The sequence below is a fragment of the Pelodiscus sinensis genome, chromosome 2 (assembly GCF_052426305.1).
Source record: "Pelodiscus sinensis isolate ZL-2025 chromosome 2, ASM5242630v1, whole genome shotgun sequence".
NCBI classification, from domain to species: Eukaryota; Metazoa; Chordata; order Testudines; family Trionychidae; genus Pelodiscus; species Pelodiscus sinensis.
This window is the reverse complement of record NC_143053.1, coordinates 93885879-93906329: the sequence shown is the minus strand read 5'-3', so window position 1 is coordinate 93906329 and position 20451 is coordinate 93885879. Positions and strand designations below refer to the sequence as shown.

At 38.5% G+C, this 20451-nt stretch overlaps 1 protein-coding gene across 2 annotated transcripts in view; it reads left to right on the top strand.

Annotated features, from left to right (window-relative positions):
- TMX3 (thioredoxin related transmembrane protein 3) overlaps positions 1 to 20451 on the top strand; it is a 54394-nt gene that overhangs the window by 9737 nt on the left and 24206 nt on the right. For both annotated transcript variants that reach the window (XM_075921034.2, XM_075921035.2), the window contains 5 exons: positions 3154 to 3199; positions 5394 to 5474; positions 10966 to 11065; positions 12162 to 12239; positions 14210 to 14276. In XM_075921034.2, the coding sequence (XP_075777149.1) occupies positions 3154 to 3199; positions 5394 to 5474; positions 10966 to 11065; positions 12162 to 12239; positions 14210 to 14276 (372 nt within the window). The remainder of the gene's footprint in view (positions 1 to 3153; positions 3200 to 5393; positions 5475 to 10965; positions 11066 to 12161; positions 12240 to 14209; positions 14277 to 20451) is intronic.

The window sequence follows — 20451 nt, the reverse complement described above, 5'->3', positions numbered from 1 at the left end:
TTTACGGTAATTATACTTGTTCTATGGAGGGGCGAAGTGACTTGATCAAGGTCACCCAGCTGGCTAGTCACTAGATGACTGGAATAAGAGTTCCCATCCAGGACTCCAATGTAGGGCTGGGGCTTATACAGGTCTTTCATTATTTAGTTGTGTTGATTTCATCACATTTTAATTTACTGTCTGTTGGAGATGTGTTTCCATGTTATTTCTGAAGGGGGACATCAAAATGTATTTGTCCAGTACCAGAAGGGTTGCAATACAATTGCTATTCTTACTCATGTTTTTTCATTAGTCTAAAATTTGTAAATAAATACTTGTCCTGAAAATTGGTAACGTGTCTCTGAGCCCTGCAAAGAACTTGTCCACCACATTACAAAGAGATGTGGTATCTGGAGTTATTGCCTCAAAATTTTGCCAAAACTCAGTTTGAATATTTGTTAGGTATGCAATTTTGGTAATTTATACCAACAGAATAGAGTATTATAGAAATTAACTGCTATGCACACTTAAACAAAACTCTCCTTACAACCAGTATCTCAAAACTTTGACTTTGCAGTAACTAGCCCATGTTGCATCTAGAACCACAATTCATTTTGTAGATTTTACAATAGGATAAAGAGAGCGAGGACTACAATGTTGAGCTTCAAATCTCAACATCTGGTTATACTTGGGGTGGAAAAAGGTCTTGAAATGATAGGTCTACTACAAGTAGGAATCATCTCTGGCTCTCCCAGAATGAAGTAAACCTCTGTTTAGATTCTGGAAGACTTGTACATTTGCCAGTTACAATAATTTCACAGACAAATAGGAATTTGGGGTAACATTTTAAGAAGTGCCTTGAGCTCTTAAGTTCTGCTTTTAAAGGAAATTTAGGCTGTAATGTTGGGTTTTGCCAAGATACTTAGATGCCTAAAGACATAGATAGATGAAAAAATAGATTTTCAATTGCGTCTAAGTAACTTAGATGGTATGTAGAAGGTGGCAGGGCCAGGACTCTGAGGTGGCAACAAGCGTTCACTCCCTGAGGTTCTTGGCTAACTAGTTCTTGCTTATATGCTCAGGGTCTAAATTATTGCCATATGTGAACTTGGGAAGAAATTTTCCCCCAGCTCAGATAGGTATCTTCCTCTTCAGAATTTGTGGATTTATGCAGGTATATTTCAAATATTTCTCTGGCATTCTCATTCCCACTTGTTCTCTTGTGGCAGAAAATAGTCTAGTTTCTTATGGGCTTTTATTTGCTTTGTTGTTGTTGGTTTTAAGGTGTGGGTGCTGGTGTTTTTGGTGGGCTGTGATACACAGGAAGTCAGACTCGATGATCTTGTGGTCCCTTCTTGCCTGAAACTTCAAGACTGCTCTTGCCGAACTCCTAAGTGATTTTATGGGTCCCATTGGCTCCCTACCTTCATTTTTAGGTATATAGATATCTTGGTTAATGTTCCTTAGGGCCTATGTCTCCCCTGAAGATGGGACTTAGAAGCCAATTTAAGACAAGACTCTTCTGAGATCGTTGACTTTTTTTCCCCTGATGCTAATTTCTTGTTGTAAAATTGTTTTGATGGGAAAATGTGGGGTCACCACTGCCCCGTGTGAGTCAGTAAGTATTACTTGCTTTATTGTAGCTTTTAGGAGCTTCCGTCATCAGAAAGGACCCAATCAGTCAAAAGATAGTTCCTACTCTAAAGAGTTTAGAGCATAAGTACCGATTAGTAGGGATGTAATAGTGTAGCTGGTTAAATGATTAACTGAGAAGCGGATGCTTATCAGTTAATGTTACTAGCTACACACACACTTTCCCCCAACCTCACAGCTCTGAGAGTAAATTTTTAGTGGGCTGACATCCAGGCTGGCTCAGTCCTGGCAGCTATCCCCACCTACTCTTTAGTTACTTTTATTGCAGAGCTGCAGCAGTGGAAGCTGCTGGGAACAGATGCAAGTTGGGATTGTGCCTGCCTGCCCACCAACTCCTACGTACTTTTAATGTAGAGCTACAGTGGGAGGGGGTTAGCTGCTGGGATCTGGCATGAGTCAGGGTTGAGCCTGCCTGCCTGCCCACTGGCTCCTTAGATATTTTCAGTGCAGAGCCGCTTATTGGGTAACTGTATAACCATCAAAATATTTGTCAGCTACACGGTTACCGGATTATACACAAATAAACATCCAATGTTAAAATGCGTGTAATTAAGTAACCGTGTAACTGTTGAAAATTTCTGCAGCTGCATGTGGGGTTGCAGTCAAACAGACAAAAAATCCTGACACATTATCTGCCAGAAATCTAAATTAGGACTCTAGTTACTGAGAGTAACATGCATTGGATTTGTGTTATACCGTGTATCACTAACTAGTTGCTGTTGGTTAATTCTATAAATTACAGTGGAAATATTGGTTTCACTTCTAGTTTTCTTCACCATTGTTTCAATTAGTTCATTTAATTTCATGAACTTTCAGCAGATTATTATTCCACGCTTGCAAAACAATATGATAAATCAGCACCTTGTAAGGTGCTATCTTAAGTTTGAGAGAAGTGTCACTTAAGCAGGAAATATAGCATTTAGCACTTTTTAATTGCACAAAAGTTATTGGGGATGTGAGAGAAACAGAATTTTTTCGTCAACTAAGCAGCAAGTCCATGCAGTTTGGCTACAGTTATTACTACATTATATGGAGCAATGGCTATGGTCCACTTTTCTCTGTACTCACATCTCCCTATGCAATTCAGGTTCAGGGACTGACTTTTCATTAAACATCATAGAGTAATGCTATTTCTGTCTGTGTTCCTATACTACTCTGATCCCCAAAATACAGAAGCATTTAGTGTCTGTCTGCTAGGACGGATACCTGCAAGAATCTGAATACTTTCATGAGGCTTTTTTTAGTATTTTGGGTGTTGCTTGACACACTGTAGAAGTGTGCATGGAGACTACATTTTCATGACATGGAATCTGTCAGGTTTCTATTTAAAGAATAAAAATGACTCATTCTGTTAATTTTGATTCATCACTGGAATTTATTTTGAGGTAAGAGAAATTATGATAATACATGATGAAATTAAGGAATCTAATTTTTTGTTTAAACAGCATTTATTATACAACCAATGTAATTCTTTTGCATACATGAGAGGAAAACAGAAACCTGACCAAATGTGTCTTTTAGGTATTGCCTCTGAATTTGGAGTTCGAGGTTATCCAACAATTAAGCTGTAAGTTTTTATTTTTCCTGTATTATATTTTTAAATACCAATCTTCTCCACTGCTCACTTTAAAAAGAGGGAAAACAAACAAATAAAAAGATAACTTTAATAGCTGATACCAGTAAGACGAAGGAAAGGAAAATGACAGTTCACTTGGGAGCAAGTTTTACATCAGTTACTGCTGAACTGGATATTTTTGAAAAAAACAATCATTAGAATTTAAAGTTCTTTGTAATAAACCACTATCTTGTTTAACAGCTTAGTAAGTAAGTTCAGTATTAATTAAGCCCAAATAAACTTTTTGTAATTATGGATTAATTATACTCCTATAAATATTGTCAGTTGGAATGTATTGAATTTCAAGTTCATGTCAGTATAGACAAGTTAAGCATAGTTTCGGGTATAAAATCTATACCTCAGTCGTCCTGCCACGTTTATGACTTCCTGATTATAATTCCACATTATTAGTGACTTTTCTGCCCCATATTACTGTTCTGAATAGAGACATATATCCAGGGAAGCTGCTGCATAAAGTGCTATTAAAGATATAAAGTAAAAACAAAACTTTAGTTGAAGTTTTAAAAGAGAAAATGTGGGAAATGGTCAGACGTGTAACTCTTTGTTTCCCCAAACGTGTTGAATTTATCAAAGGATGTTTGGTTGTCATAAAGAACCTATTGTTGTTGTTTTGGATTGTCTTCAGTTATCTCTCCTAAGGGTAATTCCATTGAACTATTGTAGCTTATTATAGGCTGCAGATTTTCGAAAAACTTAGTTGTCGTGACAAATGCAGGTCCTGGAAGTTGATCTTAAGGACACAAAATATAATGTAACTTAATCAGATGGGTCCTTTTTCACAGTCATAAATCCCACTCATATTTTTTTCTGATGATACAGTCAAGTTAGATCCCACCCCATCAGTTACATACAATAACATAGTTTCTTGTCTGCCTCATTGGAGTGAGGGTTAGCTAACTGTTCAGGCTTAAGAAGCCTTTATAGATTATCACAATAGAATACCATTTAAATTTGCTCTTTCTATTTTGCATTTTAAATAGTAAAAAGGTATCCTAAGTAAGGATGTGAAGGACTAGTCGACTATACAATAAGAAAATCGTATACTTCAAAGTGGCAGCGCCACACAGTTGATCCCGGGATCAGCTGTACAGCTCTGCTGCTTTGCCAAGGTGGCATTTAAAGGGCAGTGCTGCACAGCTGATCCCTGGCTCAGCTATGCGGTGCTGCTCATTTGAAATGAGCGCAGAGCCCAGGATCAGCTCCCCAACTGATCCTGGGCTCCGCGCAGCATTTCCGCAGAACCCTGGATCAGCTGGGGACTTCTCAGCTGACCCCAGGTTGTGTGGAAATGCTGTGCAGAACCCGCAGTCAGCTGAGGAGTCCTCAGCTGACCCTGGGCTTGGCGTGGCATTTCAGATCGGCAGGGCAGCATGGAGCCCGGGATCAGCAGGGAACTTTGAGTCCCCTGCTGACCCTGGGCTCCATGAGGAAGCTTCTGCTTTGAAATGCACAGTCCCAGTGGGGACTCTTGTACATTTCAAAGCTGGCACACCCAGCCTGGAGTCAGTGGGATTTCCTGCTGGCTTCAGGCAGAGTTCTGCATTCCTCCTTTGAAATGTAGAAGAGCCCCACCAGGGGGCTCTTGTACATTTCAAAGGAGGAATGCAGAAGTGTCTATTGTCTTAGTTGAGTAGTTGATGGAAATTCCATTGACTAGAAAATTAACCACTAGGTAACATCCTTAATCCTAAGATTTTTTTTTTTATAAGGAGTAATAAATGGACATTTTTAATGCTCTTTAATGGGGTCTAAAGGCTGAATTATTTTTCATAGCCTGTGGACAAATCTTCTGAAGTTGTTTTATTTCCAGTATATTGTCATTCTAAAGCAAATAACAGACAACATGTACAGCAGATCTTATTTTCAGAAGGCAAACTGTGGTATGATTTGCCCTCTAACCCACACTCTCACTCCAATTGTACTGAGCCACAAAACTATATATTTTTTCTATTTTAAAGGGTATTTTTCAACAATTACCGAAAGGATCAAAGTTGCTTAGCACTTACTAATTATTGAATATTAAAAATATGAGACTGCTAGGATTTTGCATATGCAGCTGACTTATTAACAAAGGTGAAATGAATGGCAGTTCCTCAAGGTTGTGGATTTTTTTCCCCCCCTCCAGCTTAAAAGGTGACTTGGCATACAACTATAGAGGACCTAGGACCAAAGATGATATAATTGAATTTGCTAATAGAGTAGCAGGGTAAGTATTTATAATCTTCTTTGACAATACCAGCAACTTACATTGTTTTGTTAAGTTGATCCCATTTGTATCTTTTTTTTTTTTTTTTAAAAGAGAGCCAAAAGGTGGTCTCCTTTTGATAGTCTTGTGTTCTTACAATTGCAATAATCAGTAGCATCAATCCTATTATAGTTTGAATTAGATGTGGACTGTAAAGAAAATTGAATTAAGCCCAGAAATAGATTAAATACCTCTGCTAATCATGCTGGGAGGGAGTCATTCAGTAATGGAATACATATTAACCAGTATGTAGACTCATCAGTAAAGACAATAGTAAGCCAACGTCTCTGTGTGTATTTCTGCAAAGCTTTTTTGTATTAGCTGCCTTTTTCAGTCTGGTTAGTGGAGATATTTAGAACCTATTCAATTTTAAATTATCAAGTTTGTTTTGTTGTTTACCTTTGACCTGTAACGTAATCTTTACTCCATCTTATAGAATAAAGTCATTTATTTTATCAAAGGAGAGTCTGTGGCATAGTCTAGTGCAGCATTTCTCATTTGTGGATTTTTATTGTTGGGTTTCCTTGGCTAATGCAAGTGTTTGTGTAGGTCAGGGTTGGAGTACAGGAGAAAGTGTTAAGTGCAAGCATGGCACAAGGCAGACATTCTCTATAGTTAAGGAGAGATGAGTTAACTGAAACAAGCTTCTACCTCACGATTTGTGAGTATACCTTGAATTTTTCCACACTAAAGTTAGTTATGAAGATTATGCACCTTCCTTGATTAACCTCATACCAAAAACCATAGATCATTACTAAAATTGGAGTTGGATCTTTATTTTTTCCGGAGTGAACATATTTTATACTACTGCTTTCTTCTTCCTCCCTTCCCTGCTCCTGATTTTGTGTTAGAACTCGTTCTGCCAACAGGGACATCCACATGAGTGGATGTGATGGTTCTCATTGTACCCAGGACTGAGAGTCACCTTGTTTATTCTCTGCCTTCATCATGGGTCTTCCTTGTGGTAACAGAGTGTCAGCTTCCTAACTCCTCTACCCTTTCAGTTGCTCAGGCACTTTACTCCAGGCTAAGGCTGCCTGACTTCACCTTGCAGATGACCAATAGGTGTACCCTGGATTCCAAATCCCATTGAAGCAGTCTCCTATGCTGTCCAGCCCCTAATACTCCTTACAGAAAACCCATATGCTCTAAAAGAAGCAACATATGTAATATTTCAGCTCACAAGCACACAGTACTTACAGTGAAAAAAAGAAAAGAATTTTTTTTAAAAAATCCATAGAGATTCAATCAGAAACAAGCGAGTGTGATAGAATCAAATGGTTACAGTACAAAACAATCATAAAGCATGATCCTGGTTTTTCACTTAATAGTTAACTTTCCTATCTAATAAAGTAGATTTCCCTGCACCCCTAAAGTTCAGTCTGTTGCAGAGCTGGTTGGCTTCCCAAGAGCCAGGATTCAGTTTTTTCGAGACTACCCCAATACTCAAGATGTCTCCTCAGTGAATTGATACAGAGTGCCTTTCCCTACCATGTGTTAAACTTAAACAGTATAGGTAGATGATTGTCTGCTGTAATTTTCCTATTTTACCAGGTGGTTTTGATTATTTACAGTTGTTTGATGCTTTTCCATGGATGGAGCAAAGCTAGACAAGTGAGCACTGTATTACATCATTGCTATCTATGGTGAGGTGAAAATTCTCTCCTATTTGACTAAGCCATCAACCAGACATATTACTTCCCAGCTGACCACATAGGCATTTTATACTTTCAGTATCATATATTATAGTAGCCCAGTGTCTGTGACTCTGTAACACTGAAATGCTGGCTGTTCCCTCTGGGCGGCGCTGTTGCCTGAGTCATGTCCTTCACTTCCCATCGTGGCACTCGGCTGACTTCTGCGCCGCTCAGCTGGGCCGCCGCGGAGGAGCAAGCAGCCATTTGGCGAAGTCAGCCAAGTGACACAGTGGGAGGTGAAGGGGAGGCAGGGTGGTGATGTACATGGCCAGGGGGCGGGGCCTGGCCTTGTACGTCACCACACCGCCCCTCCCCCCTTTGCCTCCCGCTGTAGCGCTTGGCTGACTTCTGCACTGCTCAGCCAGGCTGCCGTGGGGGAGCCCAAATGGCTGCTTGCACCGCTTGCTCCCTCGTGGCGGCCCAGCTGAGCGGCGCAGAAGTCAGCCAAGTGCCACAGTGGGAGGCAAAGTAGGGCAGGACGGTGACGTGCGGCGTGACAGCAGCTCCAGGCCCTGCCCCCTGGCCATGAACGTCACCGTCTCGCCCCCCTTCGCCTCCTGCCATGGTGCTCGGCTGACTTCTGCATCACTCGGACAGGCTGCCGTGTTGGAGCAAGTGGTGCAAGCAACTGTTTGGGCTCTGCGGTCCCCCGAGTGTGAGGAAAAGAGAAAGAGAGAGTGAGAGGCAGGAGTGGGAGGAGAAGAGAAAGAGAGAGAGCGGAGGGAGGCAGTAGGAGGGAGCAGGGGGGAGAGATGGAGTGAGAGACCAGAGGCTCAGGAGAGAAGACGGATGTGGAGGAGAGGCCTGAAAATCCCATCTTATGATGGGCTAAATGGCTAGTAGATACATATTAGCCAATATGCGTATCTTGAAACAGCAGTGAATCTTGATAACTTATGTGCTTGTTTCATTACACAAACCTTTATATGTTAAATACAGGCAGTCCCCGGGTTACATGGATCCGACTTACATCGGATCCCTACTTACAAACGGGGTGAGGTAACCCCGCACTAGCTGCTTCCCCCCAGCAGACCAGGGAGACGTGAAGCTAGCGCCCCTTCCCCAGGAGACCAGGGAGATGCGGAGCGGCTTTTCTCAGCAGACATCTCAGCTTGAGAATAAAGGACTGAGGGAAGTGAGGTGTGGGAGAATAAAACTGAGCTCTGGAGAAATGTTTGGCTAGAGTTTCCCCTACAATATGTACCAGATCCGACTTACATACAAATTCAACTTAAGAACAAACCTACAGTCCCTATCTTGTACATAACCCGGGGACTGTCTATACACAAATTTACGTTGTACAAATCCTCTGTGGTTAAATATCCTGCAGGGCATGTGTTTGGTTTGAGTCTATCAGGTCAGGGATGAGGTTGCAAACAACAGGGTGTCTTTTGCCAAGTAGCCTCTGTGTCACAGTGGACTGCGATGGAACTTTATCATCATTACTAGGATTCCACATGAGCATATGCGTGTGATTGAAGAATTAGATTGTATGCAATCTGTGGCAGAGCAGTCCTGTACTCTGTTCAGTACAATATGTAATAAAATAGCGAACTCTTATCATAACTATTGGATGGATAATATCTTTAGATGGCTTTTGGATACCTTTATCCACAGTTGGCCTAAAATGTGCATTCATCCCAGCTGACCAAGTTTAATAATTTCATTTCTTGATGACCTACTAGATGATAGAAAAAGCATGTTTTGTGAGAAATCTTCCATTCTCTTTGAAAGCTTTGTTTCTTTCTACATATATGTAGATGTGTTTATATCATGATACATTTTGATGTACAATAAATGAAAAATGAGTACATTTAACCCTGAAGTTAGAAACTAAATATGTAGAATATTAAGATCATTGAAGGGTTTACATTAGACGTACTAAACAAACTACAATATGCTGTTAATTCTTTAAAGCCTTCTAACATTCCTTCTATAGTTATGCATAGTGAAAGTCTTACCATATTCACAAAACATAAGAATGGCTGCTCTGGGTCAGACGAAAGGTCCATCTATCCGCGTATACTGTCTTCTGACAGTAGCCAATGCTAGGTGCCTCTGGATGGAATAAGCATAACAAGTAATCATCAAGTGGTCTATCTCCTATCACTCGTTCCCATTTTCTGACAAACATAGGCTAGGGATGACATCCCTACCCATACTGGTTAAATAGCCATTGATGAACCTATCTTCCATGACTTGATCTAGTTCTTTTTTGAAACCTGTTATAGTCTTGGCCTTCATTACATTCTCCAGCAAGGAGTTTCATGGGTTGTACATTGTGTGCAAAAAAAAAAGAAGCTTTTTGTTTAAAATAAGCCACTGTATTAAGAATAGCTTAAAAGTGTTCGGGTGAAGTGTGTGTTTAGACAGGAATATATTTTGACTTATTTTCATTTATATTTTGGCTATACTCACCTCGTGGTAAGAGATTTTATAGGGCAATGATATGCAGCATGAGTCTTTCTGCAATTGCTACTTTAATGCCTTAGTTAAGTTTTGTAATGTTTTTCCACATGGATTTCAGTAATGATGCAACATTAGCATTTAATTACTGAACAGGTTGCATTGGACAGAATGATGCAATGACTGTTAATAGATCCTTGAGACTGCATTTGTTTTTTGGAACAGATATTTTATGGTGCTAAAGAAAGATGTAAAAATATTCCCTCGAGCAGTTTGTAGATTTACATCTTCATTTATGAAAAAGTATGTTTAGAATCTTTCACTATCAGATCATTTGTTCTGTACAAGATAGAATCTCATTTTCTGCCACCTTTCACACATGTTTTAAAAATTTTAAGAGGAAAATGAAATGTTTTTTGAATAGAATAAGAGTAGCTGGTGTTAAACTGAAGAATTGAGAAACATTTTTTCTTTTAACTGTTGCATGTCAGCTCTCTTGAAAGGAGGTAGTTTTTATCTGTTCTATTACTTATAGACAGATGGAAAAATAGTGGCAACTTAGTTCTGTGGCTTGTATAAATTGTATTGCACAGGGAATACTTAAAAAGTAAAATTATACAGCATTAACTAGGATTTTACAATTCACCCTTCCTTCCCCCCCAAAAAAGTGGAAGTGAGAGGGATTTTATATGCCATTTTATTGGGACAATAAGCAATCTAGGAAGGAAATTTTTGTGTTTTTGTTTTGTGTTTTGTTTCTAAAAATGGTCAACATCCCTAGAGGTGATTACAGTGTTGGCACACAAGCTCACAGTCTTCTTGAGCTTATTCAAATTTCATCTCTTTTCAGTTAGCAGAGGTTTATAGTTTAAAAATAGGGGCATAGACCTATCTGCTTTTCAGTACTTTTGAGTAGTCCAGGAATGCTAGAAATCTCTAAACTAGAAGCGCTTACAAAACCCATATTTCTGAATTGCTGCACCCACATTTCTCCCCTCTTTCAGAAATAATTACACCATAGGTTAGATGGCTTATATATAGTCAGGGTTATTGTTAATTCTTCTTACTAAAAGCTGATGGTGTTGATATATTCCATTGCAGAATAGCACCGGCATTAAAATTAATATGATATTCTTAAATACAGAGTTCTAGCATTTTAGTAAGTTTAGACTTGACAACGAGCAGTCAGAATCGTATAATTTAGTTCAGTGGTGCCCAACCTTTTTTAATTCGCAACCCTCAGGGCCGGGAAAATTTTTGTTGAGCACTGCTGATTTAGTTGAGTTCATATATTTTCTTAAGTTTTTAATAAAACTGAATGTTTCTTCACATTTCCCTTTTTCCCCCAGGCCTCTTATCCGGCCATTACCTAGCCAGCAAATGTTTGAACATGTGCAAAAGAGGCATCGTGTACTTTTTTTGTACGTTGGTGGGGAATCTCCTTTAAAGGTTTGAAACTTTTTTGTTTTGTTTTGTTTTTCGATCTTTGAGGTAGTTTAAAGTGACTTATACATACCTTTTCCAAAAACATGAGAGAATAATTTTTTGTCTTAGTTTTAAGAGGTTGTAGTTGTAAGCTGAATAGCCTAATTTTAAAACTACTTTGATAATTGCATAATATACACACTTTAAAAAAATCTGAATGTAGGTTTTTATAGACATTTACCAAACATGCTGCTAATCTATGGGATCTGCTGTCTTTCATCTTGTAATCATTGTGTAGTGGTATTATGCAGGCCTAATAATGTAAAACAGTATTTTAAAATTATACTTCGCCTTTGAAAATGCCATTTTTGTTGTTTTGAGGCATAAGCCATGCATGCAAAATAGTTAAGCTTAAACGTTATCTAATGTGTGGCACAGAATACTGAAGGGAGAGTTTTTTGTTAATTTTATAGGTTTCATGGTCTTTTTAATACTAAAATTCTATGCTATAACTTAGTTATTTACACTTGAGGTGGAAAGAAACTTTGTCATTTGAACAAAGTCCTCAGAAAATTTCTAAAACTGTTGTTCATTGTATCACTTCTATTCTAACATAATGTGCATGTGTACCTTTATGTTGTGTATCATTTTTGCTCTAATACTTATAAATATTAGAAGACATTATTTGTGGTTTAAGATCCATTTGCTAAAAAATTGATTTTTATGTTAAATTAAAATGAACAAAATATAGAAAAATTGAAACTGTCTTTGTCTAGAAGACTTCAGTAATAAAAGTTCAAATAAGCCAGTGAATGGTTAAATGTGCGGACATCTGTCAAGTCTTAGTTTGAATGGAACAATGCTGGCATAGAATCATAAAACAGAACATTATTACCAGCCTAATTTTTGTTAAAACCCCCAATGGGGTTTTTAAAAGAATGCCCTGAGATAGCTACATAATTTTACATTAGCATGTGTGCAGACATGGAGTGCAGATGGGCCGCAGGTAAACTTTCTATACAAAATGTGGTTTGATAGATTTCTTTCTGTTAAACGTGTGTAAAGATTTGAGTTTTTTTTTTTTTTTTTTAGAAACCTCTTTCTGTTCATATCTTTGCAGGAGAAATACATAGAAGTTGCTTCAGAGCTAATTGTCTATACGTACTTTTTTTCTGCCTCAGAAGAGGTACTTTCTGAGGTAAATTCACTTTATCAGATACTTAAACTCTATCTTCTCTTATTTAAATTGTGTTTAGCATAACCATAGCCTTTTAATTCTTACTGTTTCTGACATGAAACACACAAGAAGCTGGTCAGTAAGAGTAATCGCTCTTTAGTAATTGTCATCACTGTAATGAATAAATAATTTTACAGAAGAATCTAATTGAGAAACATGAATTTCAAACTTAGTTACAGTTAAGGAATACTCTGTTGCCATTTGTTTGTGTTAGCATAAATTATCAAAAGCAATATTAAAACGTCTATCTTTAAAAGAGGGAAAAACCTTGTCAAATTATTCATTACAATAGCTAAAAATTAAGGTGAAAAGTTTCAGTGACTTTTTTTGTTGGAATATTTGTTAGGTTTATCAGGCAGTCCTGTTTTGCACAAACCACATGAATTTTTCAGATGCATTGAGGTACAGTAAGAACTTAAATAAGATTGCTGAACACAGTTTGTTAAAAGCCTAGTTTCAAGATAATTTAAATTATCAAAACTGACTTTAGACCCACAACTGAATTGTAGACTTTACCTTTTATGAGAGGTTTTTAAAAACAAAAGTATTTTATGCTAGTAAATCAAATGATGTTTTTTTAAAAAGGATTGCCATCCACTGAATCCTTAATGAAGACTACCTTTTGTCAAAATTGAAGGAATAAATTCAAAACCTTAAAATATAGTATGCTGAACATTATTTATGCATGCTTTTTCTTATAGTGGGAATATGTAAATTATGCATACATCAGAATTTTACCTAGGTATATTAGTCCTTTTTTGGGAGGGGGAAAAAGGACCCTGGACTGGAAAGGACAGAAAGAATTCTGACCCCAAACTCCATCCCAATAACGAGGTTCCAAGATGCTTCAAAATAACACTCAAGGTCAGGTGCATAAAGCCCATACTCATACTTGTCCATCAATATCTGAGCTATCTCAGTCCCAGTGACAAACCAAAGTGTGCTAATCAGATATCCATCAGTAGAATTTACTTGTGGATGGCACTTGTGAAAATTAGTTTACTTAAGAGCCTAACCTTTTGCCAAGATTTTGAATATTTTACAGTATACTCATAAGTGCTTTAAGGTTTCACGTTTGTCATACTAAGCTCTTTGAGATATTTTGATTATAATTATACCGAGGAAGAACTAAGTAGCTAAAGGTTTTTATTTTTTTTTAAAAAAATCCTATAGGAAAATAGGCACATTGTAAAATTAGTGAGTGTAAATTTTATGTAATTCTCACTTCAAATGTTCACAAAATCTTTAACACAGCTCACTTGCTTTAATTCATTGAAGTTAGTCACCTTGTGCAGAAACTGAGGTTCTTTGTGATGTGTGACTGTGAGTGGACCATTACTTTCATTCATGCCTTCTACTCCAGGAAACTTCACAGTAGAGAAGGAACGGGGGGATGGCTAGGATGCTTGAGTGCTAACAGCACTACAAGGTGCCTAGTGCTCATGTGTGTAACAATCAGGCATTGCTACCAATCAGCATTACCATGATATGCCGAAACCTATAGTATTGCACCCACCGGGTGATGCATCTTAAAGTAGCTCACTTACTGTGCAAGGTGAGTAACCTTCTCTTTTCACTGAATACATTTTCTTTTGAGTAAGAGATACAGTTCCTAGAGCAGGAGAAAATACTGATTGTAAGTTTGGAAATTGGAAATCTAAACAAAAATGTAATCTCTGCATAAAATCAGAGTTTTAGAAAAGTTTAAATGGTGTGGTGGATGGGGTGGGAGATAAAATTGATAAAAGGAAAAGCAGATGTGTGTTTCCAAGCTTCTATGTTTTAAACAGTGTTGAAAGAATATTTAGGTATTGTGTTCAATTACTTGAGGGTTTTTTTTTCTTCTGACTTGTTAGTTTAAAGTTTCTGCAGTTGAAATGCCTTGCTTTCTAATCAATGGTATGATTAGACATAATCTCTCACTCTTGTAGTATGTGACTCTGCCTGAATTGCCTGCTGTTGTGGTCTTCAAAGATGGAACTTACTTTGTGTATGATGGTAAGTATAAGTGTGCGCTGTTCTACTACAGACAAAATACTCAAATGTATATATTACATGAATCAAAACAAGCATTCTTTTTAAAGCAAATTTTTTGAAAAATTTATAAAAGTTTGTTGAATAATCTTTTTTTTTTTTGTAAAGGAGTGAAAGGTGGAATTGCTGTTTTTGGATGTCTGTTGCGCCTTTCTGGATTTTTTTTTTTTAAATAGAACAAAATGTAGTGTAATGAAAATGGTATTGAGCAGCGATAAATTAAGTAAAGGTGGAAGATCCTGAAATTTGGCTTTGCACTTTTTTCTTGTATGTTCTCTTGCATGTTACAACTAGATTACTGGCATGCCAGATTAATCTAATAGTTCAGGTTCCTCACAACCCAAGATTGATAGTAGAGCTGAAGGGTTGAATGAAGGAAAACAGCTAAAATTGAAAAGTGGTTTGCCCTATTATGAAGATTGAACACCACATTGATTATTCATATTCATAGTATTCTTCATTCTTTCATACCCAAATTCATTTTTTCATTGTCATGTTATTGAGACATCTTTAATTAGTTACTGTATCTCTTTGACAGAATTTGGAAGGATGTCTTAAGGACAACTTCCCCGGGAGTTATCTAATAACTCGGCTCATCCGCAAGGGATGGTATATAAGGTAGTGACTCTCAAACCTGTATCTGATCACCGGGAGTGCCAATTTTAGATTTATATGGTGCGCAAATAAAAACTGGAGACTTGGATTTAACTGGAAACCACAAGACTATATTGTTAAAAACAAACAAATTTAACAAGCAGTACCTCAAATGAACAGATGAGGGGGCAGTCCTCTTTTTACACTAATGGACCAGGAAGGGAAGTCCCTCCAGGTCCCTATACCTACAGAGTCTACGACGATAGACGGTTGATGCGGTGCTAGCGACCTGCGATCTTCGGGCTAATTGAAAGCCTTCAGGGAGGACAGCTAGGCGTCCCTCGTCGGCTGATCTCGGCGCTAGGCGACCTACAATCCGTTGGCTAATTAAAAGCTGCGGGAGAGGAACAGCCCAGGAGATCCCTCGAAGCACGGATGGAGGACGAAGACAGTCGGTTCACCTTCCGCAAAGTCCTCTGGTCCTCGCTGCCTCTTCTCTGCGCTTCGGTGCAGCCGGATCAGACGATGGAAGCTAGACTCTTTCCTATCTATCCTAACTAAACCTAAAGATAAAACCCTATCTAAACCCGACGAGCCCAACCAACAGAGGCGATGACGGCCGACAGGCAGTGACCGACGCAACCTGACGTACAAACTCAATGACGGGAGCTATCCTAACTAGATACTATACTACCTAAACTACCTAATATAGAGAAGGTCTGACCTTCCGTCAGACTATCTCTGTAAAAGACTAAAATAGAATAAATTGAGAATGCATGACCTTCCATCAGCTTATCTAAAGGAAAAAGATCCTTTACAAGACCTCACTCATTCTAAAACCTAGGACAAGGGCATCTAGAACCTTGCACTCTCTCTCTCTCTCCTAACCTACACCTAAACCCGACGCAGGCAGGTGACCCGACGCAACCGGTAACTGCTGCGTAGCAAAGCCCTTTTATACTCAACACTCATGAATATGCATGAGGGTCTGAGGTTCAAAATGATTGGTTGGTAAAAATGCTCTCATAGCATGGTTCGAATTGATTGGTTGATGGAGGATGCTAATGAATATTCATAAGTTATTCTAATTCTGACAGGCAGGTGAGTTGCTGTTTTTAAACTTTAACAGTTACACATTCTGTCACGTCCACAGGTATTTCAAATGGATGTCTAAGGAAAGTTCAAAGGTTTCAAAATGGTGTTTCAGACTCCATTTTGAGATATTGCAGAACTCCCTCATATTTTAAACTTTTATACATATTAAGGAGTGTATTGATTCACATAACACCAGTCCTATACACTGTACAAATCTTCACAAGGTGAATTTACATTAAATAGCTTACATTTGCATTTAACCACTTGATTTTGCTTAAACATAGCCACTCCTGCCTTACAAATTCTATAGGTTAATTTATTAATACATATTAGCATCATTTTAACTTATTATCAGGCTCATCACTTCTTGCGTATGGCAGTTTACAGCTATTGTTCCCATGTTTCTGCAGTGATTTACTGTTAACTCCAAGTTTTACCATTGAGCGACCTAGGCTGTGTCTAGACTGCAGGGTTTTTTCGGGAAAAAAAAATAGCCTTTTTTCGAAAAACTTCACCTGCGTCTAGATTACAGCCGCGTTTTCGAAATTAAATCGAAAGAACATGGCTTTTCTTTTGATGGCGGTACTCCTCATTTCACGAGGAATAACGCCTTTTTTCGAAAGTGCTCTTTCGAAAAAAGGCGCTATGTAATGCAAACTGCTTTTTTGAAAGAGAGCATCCAGACTGCCTGGGTGCTCTCTTTTGAAAAAGCAGCTTGCTTTTTCGAAAATACTGATTGTAGTCTAGAAGCACTTTCTCGAAAGCTTTTTTGAAAGTCTCTTTCGAAAAAGCCTCTTTTGAAAGAGGATTGCAATCTAGACGTAGCCCTGGTGTGAGTTGCCCAAACTGTGAAGGTAACTGTTAGAACAGTTATGTATGCCAAGGGTTACAGGCCTACTGAGCCACACTTATGCTAACTTGCTGTCACCAATACCTAAGAAGAAGCAACTTAAGGCTCCTGAAGAATTGATACCTGAGCCTTGAGAGTCATAGAATCATAGAATACTAGAACTGGAAGGGACCTCAAGAGGCTGAGTCAAGTCCCTGCATTCACGGCAGGACCAAGCACTGTCTAGATCACACCTGATACATGTCTATCCAACCTGCTCTCAAATATCTCCAGTGATGGAGATTCTACAACCTCCCTAGGTAGTTTATTCCAGTGTTTAACCACCCTGGTAGTTAAGAAGTTTTTCCTAATGTCCAACCTAAACCTCACTTGCTGCAATTTAAGCCTATTGCGTCTTGTCCTATCATCGGAGGCCAAGGAGAACCATTTATCCCTCTTCTTTGTAACTGCCTTTTAGATAGTTGAAAACTGCTATCATGTGCCTCCTCCCCCCCCCCGTCTTCTCTTTTCTAAACTAAACAAGTCCAGTTGTTTTAGTCTTCCCTCATAGGTCATATTTTCTAGACCTTGATTCATTTTTGTTGCTCTACTCTGGACTTTCTCCAATTTCTCCACATCTTTCTTGAAATGCGGTGCCCACCAAATCTTGGGCTTTGGGTGATATTGTTAGTTGCTTAAAAAAAGCCTCATCCACTTCTTCCACCTGGGTAGGTGTCCTGTAGTAGATTCCTAGCATGACATAACCCTTGTTTTTAACCCATTTTAGCCTAACCCAGAGATACTCAACACTTTCCTCTATGTCCATCTCCACCTCATTCCAAGTGTGTTCATTTTTAATATACAAGGCAACGCCTCCTCCCTTTTTTCCCCTGTCTAGCCTTCCTGACCAAGCTGTACCCTTCCATACAAACATTCCAATCGTGTGTATTATCCCACTAAGTTTCTGTGATGCCAACAATGTCATAATTGTACTTATTTATTAGTTTTTCCTGCTTATTACCCATACTTCTCGCATTTGTATATAGGCATCTAAGATACTGATTTGACCTTGCCTCCCAGTTTTGCCCTGACCCTCCTTTCTCTCTGCCGTTATAGCCCACGCTCTCTCCCATTTCCGACCCATCTCCCAGGTTCCATGTTCTTCTCTCAGGTCTCCATGTTCCACCCTTCACACCACCCGCTTCATCTCAGCGGCTCTAGCAGCCATTGTTTTTCCTCAAACAGCCACACACCAGTGAGTTCTCCGTGAAACAGTGGTTTTCCGCGGAACACAGTTTAAGAAACAAGGGTCTAAATAATCTGGTTTTTAGTAGGTGAAACTGGCAGTACCTTACAGTACAGTGGAAGGGGGGCTTTTTTGGATTGGGGGCTGCTGAACCACAGAAAAATCAGTTGGGGACCACACAAGTGAGAAGCCAAAAAAAAAAAAAAAGAACAAAAACCCCTCACCGTGGCTCCCTAGTGAGAAGGAGAAAGATACTTCCCCACATTCCTCTTACACACCAGAGCCTGGCAGGGCTCAGGCTAGTAGAGTTTGTGTGCTCCAGCCCATAGGGGATATGGGAGGCTAGAGCATCAGTGTGGGCTCCCCAGTGCTGGGGTGAGAGCTCCGAGCCTTGGAGGCTGGATCCAGGCAAGCCAGGGGCCAGCCTTAGGTTCCCCACTCCTGCATTACAGTAACACTTAAGCATTCTGTTAACATTTATAATAAAATATTAAATCTGATCTCTATGAAGTACTTTTGCAAATGCTTTCTCACAAGTGATGCTAAAGTTTTAGTAGTGGAATGATGGTAAAGAAGTGTTGGGTTTGGAAGATAGTATTAATGCAACATGGTGGCTTCTTTCTTTGTCTTGTTGCTGCTGTTTGTGTAGTCTTGAAGATGTGGTGAGACAAATAGTGTGTCCAAAATAAGTGCTGAAAGTTTGAGTGTGTAAGAGTAAGTGTGTGAAATTATAATGGTACAAGAACAGTATAAATATAAACATAATAAGATTAGGGGTTAGAAAATAAAAACATAAGCTTAAGAATGCATTTGTCAGTTGAAAGGAATTTAGACTTTTTGCATTGTTTCACTAAAGGAAAGAGGCACACATTTCTGGCAATCCACTAAATAAACCAGTTTCTGTCACTTTTCATTCATTTGACAGGTTAGGGGATGGTCTTGGTGGCATCTTCAGTTCATGATTAAGCATTTTCGTAGTGTATATGTTTCAGGGTTGTAGTTCTTCAGTTTTAGGATGATAGAAATGTTGTCATTCTGTGGTGAGAATTTCTCAGAAAATCTTAGAAGATGGAGTTTTTCCTCTCCATTTTTTTTTCTGGGAAATCCCTTTATTTCTTTTAGGGTAATATGGGTACAAATTCTGTTTCAAATGAGCCCAAACATTTCTGCGTCCCATTAAAAAAAAAAGTTGTCATTTCTAAAATGTAAAGAATTATTAAGTTTAAATACTTTCTTTAACTGGTCATCAGATAATGTGTTGACCCTTCTTTATACTGCTCTAATTTTAGGAAAGGGTTTTCTATTGTTTCCTTAGTTTCTTCCTAAATAAGTTGCTTAATGGTTACTTCTCCAGTTTTATGTAAGTATTTCATATTCAGGTGGCTTATTACATATTTAGTTATAACATGAAAAAGCTTACTATGTTAATAAAACACCTTAGATTTCAGATTATGATATCAGGATGTTATATGAAGACTTGCATGTGCAGTAGAGCCTCCGTTACAAACACTTAAGAATGGAAGTCTCTTAACTCTGAAATGTTTGTAACTGAACTAAATCTTCAGGGGGTAGCCGAGTTAGTTTGTACAGGATAAACTTAAATAACTACAAATAGTCTGGTATTACTTTAAAGACTAATGAAATATGTAAATGGTATCATGAGTTTTCGTGAGCACAACCCACTTCTTCAGATGACCAGAGTGTTGGATATCCAGAACTAAAATAAATAGGGGGGAATAGGGGAGGTAGTGAGTATAAAAATATCAAGGGGAAAGCCGAGCTGGAATGTAACAGGAAAAACAAATAGTCACAAGCTGGGACTATCCAGTGTTTAGGTGCTTATGACTATTTGTTTTTCCTGTTACATTCCAGCTCGGCTTTCCCCTTGATATTTTTATACCTACTACCTCTTCTTGTCTCCCCCCCCCCCATCACACACACATTTATCTTCCCCCCACTCCCCCCATTTATTTTAGTTCTGGTCATCCATCACTCTGGTCATCTGAAGAAGTGGGCTATGCCCACGAAAGCTCATGAAACCATCTACATGTTTTGTTAGTCTTGGAAGTGCTACCAAACTATTTGTTATTTTTTAAGTTTATTCTGAAGTAAATGCTATGATGGTTCATTTGAAAGTTTACCTCTGAACACTGACTTGATGTGGTAAAGAAGTCCACTTTAATGATAATTTTCTAGCTCTGAAAACACATACTAAGGATCTCACTTTTGAATATCTTAAATAATGAACATCCCCCATATTCTCTTACACATCCAGGTCTCTCTCTAAAACAAACATCTTACAGAGTTTTCTTTCTTGACATAATAATCATGTCTGTACTACACTGATGTCTTGCACAATGAACTGTTCTGTTCTT